We start from the raw sequence: 6919 nt of genomic DNA, 5'->3' as shown, positions 1-6919 counted from the left end.
AAGTTATGGCCAAGGATAAAGTTTGGTAAAAATTTTGCAAAAGTGGGTCAAACTCCAAGGTCAAATATATTGGTACCCAAAGAAAGGTATTGTCACAAAGAATACACATGTGAAATATGAAAGCCAAAGCTCCAACCAATCAAAAGTTATGGGCAAGGTTAATGTTTTTGAAGACAAACAGACAGCTAGTCAGACAGATGGACAAAGCAGAAACTATATGCCCCGAATCTTTGATTATTGGGGGATAAAAAAAAATAATTAGCCTACTATATATCTTGCGTTTATTTGTTTCAATTTTAGAAAAAATGATCCAGGCTATTGTTTTGTAATACATTTATTTCACATTGATACATTTTGTGTCATAAAGGCATATTCTATATGCAGTAAATTGCAAAACATAATACAACATACATCTACATTTAATGTTTGATTTTTTTAGGGTAAATAAGAAACTTACAACATAAATATTGAATATGTATAATATGAATTACATATATAAAACAATGTTTTTTTAGAAAGATATTTTTGATAACAATACAATAACAACAGGCCCATGGGCCACAACATTCACATGAATCAACTTGGTCATGCTGTTCTTTCAGAAAAATGTCCCCGTCCTACCCCCAGAGTCAATGATTTGAACATATGAACATTATTGAACCTACACAACCTGAGGATGCTTGCATAATTATAAATATGACTTACAATAACCATGCTGTTCTTCACAAGAAGTTTTAAAAAAAAAAAAAAAAGTTTTAGCTCACCTATGCTGTATTAAGCTCCAGTGAGCATTTCTGATCACCTGTTGTCTGGCATCCATCTGTCTTTCTGTCAGCCTCCACATTAAATCTGAACATGATTTGTAAATAGGCATATGCCATATTAGTTTTCCTATCTCTAGAATCAGCACTGGGGAATACCCTTCACATTCCTTACATCTCATTTCTTGTCACTGGTACCTGTGTGGAATAGATGACACCTGTTCATGTCAGTTTTCTTACATTATCTTTGTTCACATTTTATTGCAGTTTATGTGTATTTGTGTTCGTACTGCATTAACCTGTGCAACTAACGTAAGTTTCTTTGATAACTTTCTCTTCTGCCGTAGAAGAAGCACAGCTACTTTTATTATTACCAAGAGTTTTTACAATAGCTATGTAGCATACATCCATCCACACCAGTTAAAACTGATTTCACTGAACTTTGACCAAGTGAATGGCTTATACAGGGGCCTTACAGCTAAAATAAAATGCAGAGTAATATGGCAAACATAGATCTCTTCCATTTACAAATCATGTTCACCTTTAATCACATGTCTTTTAACTTTTCACATTTTTCAACTTCTCAAGAACGGCGGGTTCAATTTTAACCTAAGTTGGCACAAAGCATACTTGGATGAAGGGGATTCTGAATTGTTCAAATTCAGGGCTAAGCTCCATTACAATTAAGATGAGAAAATCAAGAAAAAGACAAAAATAGGGTGGGGTCACTAAAATCTCAAGAACCACCAAGCCAGAAAAGATGAAACTGATGTGAAAGAGACAGTGTACATTCTAAATTGTTTAAGTCATATAGCCTCTATGGATATGGTGGGGCCATAATAGGGGATTAAAGCTTTACAATGAAATATTTAGGTGAAAAAATCTTCTCAAGAATCACTGGACCACAGAGTTGAAACTTATGTGAAAGCTTCCAGACATGTAGACTCTAAATCCTGTCCCCGGGGGATAGGATAGGGCCACTAGCAGATTCAAATTTAATATTTAATATATAGGGGGAAAAAAATTTTAAAATCTTTTCAAGAACCAATGGACCAGAAAAGATGAAACTTATGTGAAACCTTCTATACATAGTGTAGATTATAAATCATTCAAATAATAACCCCAAGGGGTAGAGTGGGGCCACAATGAGGGATAAAAGTTTATCATGTGACCATATAATTTTTTGAAAATCTTCTCAAGAACCGTGATAGAACTGTAACAGGAAAGACTGGACTGGGAATAGAACCAGGGACTCCTGCATCAATAGTCAGGTGCTCTACCGACTTAGCTACCCAGGCCGATATCCAGGGCCCTAACCATTATAGTCCTCCCTCCTTAAAGTGTCTTTGCCCTCAAAGACACAACCCAGGTTTTTATTTGCCCCTGGCAGGACTTTCACCTGCAAGTCCAGGGGTGGTCAATGGCACCAAATCTGTAACAGGAAAGGAGAAAATGTATGGCTGGACTAGGAATCGAACCCTGGACCCCTGCATCACTAGTCAGGTGCTCTACTGACTGAGCTAGCCAGGCCGATATCCATGGCCCAAACCATATTACAGAACCATTCATTTTTTACATTCCTAAGTTGAGTGAATTCATATTTCTTTTTTTCAAATTATGGACCTCAGGTTAGAGCTGGCTAAAATCAGGATCACATTTTACACAATGCATGTATACAGCAAAAGATTTTTTCCAAAAGGCCATGCTAGTCATATTGATATTGAATCATCACCATGTTGTGTGGATTCAGAGACCCTTAGAGTTGTAGTTGGGCCATAATATGGAGTCACAATTTCATTTGAATAATCTTTAATCTCCTTCACCTAAAGATGCTTTGTGGCAAGCGTGGTTGAGCGGTTCTGGAGAAGAAGACAAAAATGTGAAAAGTTAATAAACGGACAACAGGTGATCAGAAAAGCTCACTTGAACCTTCAATTCAGACAAGCCTAAAAAGTACATGTAATTCACTGGAAACAGCCAAAGCATGAGCATGCACACGTTTTAAAATACTACTGAGCTAGTTCATAGTTTAACATCTGATCTGAAGGTATAGTGTTTTTCTCAATGTCTGTTGTCTGTATAGAATTTCCAGAATTATCTACCCCTGACAGATTTTCTCCATCTTCATCAGTGGACTCCACCTCAGACCCTCTGCTTATAGTCCTCTTTTTAGATGTGCCTTTCTTCTTAGCTGGTGCCACCTCTTTGCCTTCTCCTTTGAGATTTCGAGCATGCCTCTCTGATTGACAGTGCTTGGTGTAGGACTGTTTGTAGTTAAATGTTTTGTCACAGCACTCGCAATAGATCATCTCCTCTCCTGTGTGAACCTTCTTGTGTTGGTTGAGCTCAGAAACTTTGTAGAAACTTTTACCACACACATCACAGGTATGTGGTTTAAATCCCATATGTTTATTCATGTGGTCCCTTAGCTCTACTTGAAACAGAAACCCAGCATTACAAATCTTACAGAAATGATTTTTTAAACCAGTGTGGATTGTCTCATGCCGCCTAAGACTGGATTTAAAGTGGAATTCTTTATTGCAGAATTTACAGTGGAACCTAACATTTTCATGAACTTTCCGTTTGTGCATTTTAAGTGTTGCGCTGTCGATAAAACGCTCTTGACAGATTTCACATACATGATTTTTCTCCCCTGTGTGGGTTCTCATGTGTCTGTTGAACTCACCCCGGCCGTAGTACTCCTTCAAACAAACAGCACACTGGAATTGTTTCTCCCCTGTGTGTCTTTTAACATGTTGTGTCAGGTGACTCTTCATCATAAAACATTTCCCACATTGACCACACTTCCAAGGTTTATCTCCCTTGTGCTTTCTTTGGTGAACATACAAATTGGAGATTTGGGCAAATTGAGCACCACACTGGTCACATTTATATGGTTTGTCCTCCCAGTGAATTCTCTCATGCATTTTCAGGCGGTTTTTCTCCGGAAATTCTTTCCCACATACATCACACACCCATGGTTTGTACCCAAGATGAACTTTTAAATGGCCTTTGAGATTGGCATTTTTGTTAAACCCTTTATTGCAGAATTCACATTTGAATGGTCTGTCATCAAGATGTGTCAACATATGCTGTTTTAGATTTGTTTTTGACACAAATCCTTTCTTGCAAATTTTACAGAAATCACTTTTTTCACTGCTGTGAGTACGTATATGCTTGCGTAATTGTGTACAATCAATGAATGATTTCTCACACAGTGTACAGAGATAAGGTTTTTCACCTGTGTGAGATCTCATGTGACGCTGCAGGTTTGAATTATGTTTGAAATTTCGTTCACACATGTTGCATTGATATGGGCGATCTCCAAGATGTCCACGGACATGCATTTCCAAGTCAGAATATTTAAGAAACACCCTGCCACAGATGTTACAGCTACAGGGTTTAGAAATGTCTACAGCATCCTCTTTTTCCTCCTCCTGTGAGTTACTTTTGTCTTTGTACAGACCGACAGGAAGCCTAGGGGCAGATAAACCTGGGTCTTTTAGTGGGGTAGCCATTTCGTCTTTTACAAATCCAATTTTATTTGTAAAATGTTCTTTGGGAAGTATTTGCACCAGTTCCTTTTTGATTTTTTTCTTCAAGAGTTTTTTAGTATTTCGGTTAACAGTCTGCGACTTCAAACCACGTTGACTGACTCTTCTTTTATTTGGCTTTATCTCCTTTGCCTCCTTGGTTTCTGTTACAATGCTTTTAACCAAGACAGTTTGAACACTTTCGGAATTTAATGGGTCATTTTCTGATAAAATTTGAATCACATTCGGCAACTCCTTTGGTGATTTGGAAGTTTCTTCTGACTTCTCATTTGTACATTCCAACTCAGCTGACTGAACAATTATACAAGAATTGTCATCCACCTCTTCTGGCTTTGACAAATCATTAAGTTGTTCAGGAAATTTATCAGACTGTGGGGCTTGAACAGTAAAACTTGTTTTAAAAGATTCAGATTTACTTGCTTTAGCAAGTTCAATTGGGGATTGGCATTTCTCTGTTAAAACTCCAAAAAGTTTGGGAAACTTCTTCTTCTTTGCACCATTAATTGTATTCAATTCAGAAGTGCCTTCTTTTTCAGTAACTGAAGGTGAATGATGACTGCTTTCATGCAGATTAACAACCCCCTCATTGATAAGACATTTTGTTGTCATAGGTTCAGCAACAGTTTGTCCCAGCATGTCACTGCTGTTAATTAACCAAGGAATAGCTTCACTGACATTCTGACTTTTAACCACAGCAATGTTTCTTGAATTATTTGAAGCATATTCAGTTCCAAGATTAGCAGTTCCATCCAGAGCTTTATCTTGGACACACAGAAACATGCCTACATTTCCTTTTTCATCTTGTTGATAGTAAATTTGAACATTTGACTTTTGTTCTATTGGTGCTGGTGCCTTTTTGTCAATTAAAACATTGCCACTGCTCGGTACTTGTTCATGTTGTGATGCAGTCACATAGCAATCACTTTCAGTTTCACTGTCATCTGAAATCTGTATAATGTTTTCTTTGGCAACGTTATTAGTGAAAGATTGTAGACCAGTTACTGTCTGTGATCTACTAAGAAAGTCTAAATCAATGTCAATGCATTCACTCGAATCCTCTGACCCTACATCTACAGTTTCTGATTCTGACGTGTGTTTAAATGTTGATCTGGCATTTTCAAGAATATCACCCATGTCTTCAAATAAATATCCATCCTCCTTTCCAAATGAATCACCCAATTCTTCATCTCCATTTTCAGTAAGCCCACTCCAGTTTGTTTTTATAAAGTCTGTATTGTAGCTAAGTTCATTATCTTGCCTCTGCAGAAATTGACTTATATCTAAATCCATCTTTTAATGCACGAACAGCTGATCAAAACAAAAACCCTATCCTTGCATTGGTGAGTTTTGCTGTGTATATTATTTATAACTTTCCCTGAAAGAAGAGACATTTCATAATTATATTATTATACATGTATATATATATAATTATAGTGAGTGCAGCGAGTTCAATAGACTAACATGTAAGAACAGAGGAAATTCGGAAAGAAATCTGTACATTTGTCAGGCAAATTTTCTTGTGCAATATTCACAGAATTCCTTCGCTACCAGGATTCCATGTGAAAGTATTAAAAAACAAAAGACCAAGGATAATTGTTCCTTTCCAAGAGATATGTTTACTTCTTTTTCTTTACAGAGAGCTTAAAAGAAACAAAAAATAATTGCATCTACTCTACAACGTATTTCAATAAATATTGCACAAGACCTGTAGTCTCGTTCAACCAGACACTCGGCTGTCTCCGTAAATCTTGATGTCATGTGACATCACAGTCTAGACTGTGTTTCATGCAGTTTGAAGAGGTAGATCAACGTTACAAGTATAAGCTGCGTTTAGGTTTTTGATAGTACAACTGCGCTCACCCCAATGGTCACACCATAAAACATATTATGTTTAGACAATATTATAGTTACACTATATATGAAGAATTGCAAATTATGCAGCTTGCAAAATATGAGAGTTAAAAATATGCTTTCACCCCTTTCAAATTAAGATGTACTCATTTCGACTTGATTTATAATAATTATTTTTCAAAAGTAATTTTAATAACCCCTTTTTGGTATATTTTAACAGTTGTCTTTTTTTACAGAAATATACCTCAATATCATAACCAAGAACAAAGTCATTATAAATTGTTTAAAATTCAAGTGGTCAAAGTTAAACAACAGAGAATTAATATGGAGAAGGAAGAAGCAAAAAAACGGAATCTTAGGTCGTTGATAATACAAAGTTCTGAGACGATTTCCAGGAACGGGTGCATTCATTTTAGCCATATAATAACATTTAAATATGACAAAATATTTAAAATGTTGTAGCTCATTTGATCAAAAGAACTTACTTTTATCCAAAGTCATCTATAATGCATTTTAACAAAAATATGGGGAGAAAGCAAAATAAATTATCAAATGCATCAGGAAATGCACAATGCTCTCTAAATTACAAACCTTGAATTGTTGATCATATAAATCCGGTCTTAGCATTTTCTTTAATTGCTAAATTATTTACCCCTTCTTTTATTAATAATTCAATGCTATAATCAAACATAATTAAAAAATTCATTATATAAACTTGCAAGTGAATGAATAAGGATAATTTTATGTACTTCA

General features: G+C 35.8%; 1 protein-coding gene across 1 annotated transcript; it reads right to left on the bottom strand.

Moving 5' to 3' along the window:
• Positions 1 to 445: 445 nt before the first annotated feature.
• On the bottom strand, positions 446 to 5605 carry LOC133196031 (zinc finger protein 37-like). The gene has a single exon (XM_061331982.1). It carries the CDS (start codon positions 5603 to 5605, stop codon positions 2771 to 2773), a length of 2835 nt encoding a protein of 944 aa, XP_061187966.1. The 3' UTR covers positions 446 to 2770.
• Between the last annotated feature and the right edge of the window lie 1314 nt (positions 5606 to 6919).

This window comes from Saccostrea echinata, unplaced genomic scaffold (genome assembly GCF_033153115.1).
Source record: "Saccostrea echinata isolate AGI-Se365-2 ecotype Australia unplaced genomic scaffold, CSIRO_AGI_Sech_v1 ptg000030l, whole genome shotgun sequence".
Classification (NCBI taxonomy): Eukaryota; Metazoa; Mollusca; class Bivalvia; order Ostreida; family Ostreidae; genus Saccostrea; species Saccostrea echinata.
The sequence above is the reverse complement of the archived record's forward strand: the minus strand, read 5'-3'. Positions and strand labels throughout refer to the sequence as shown.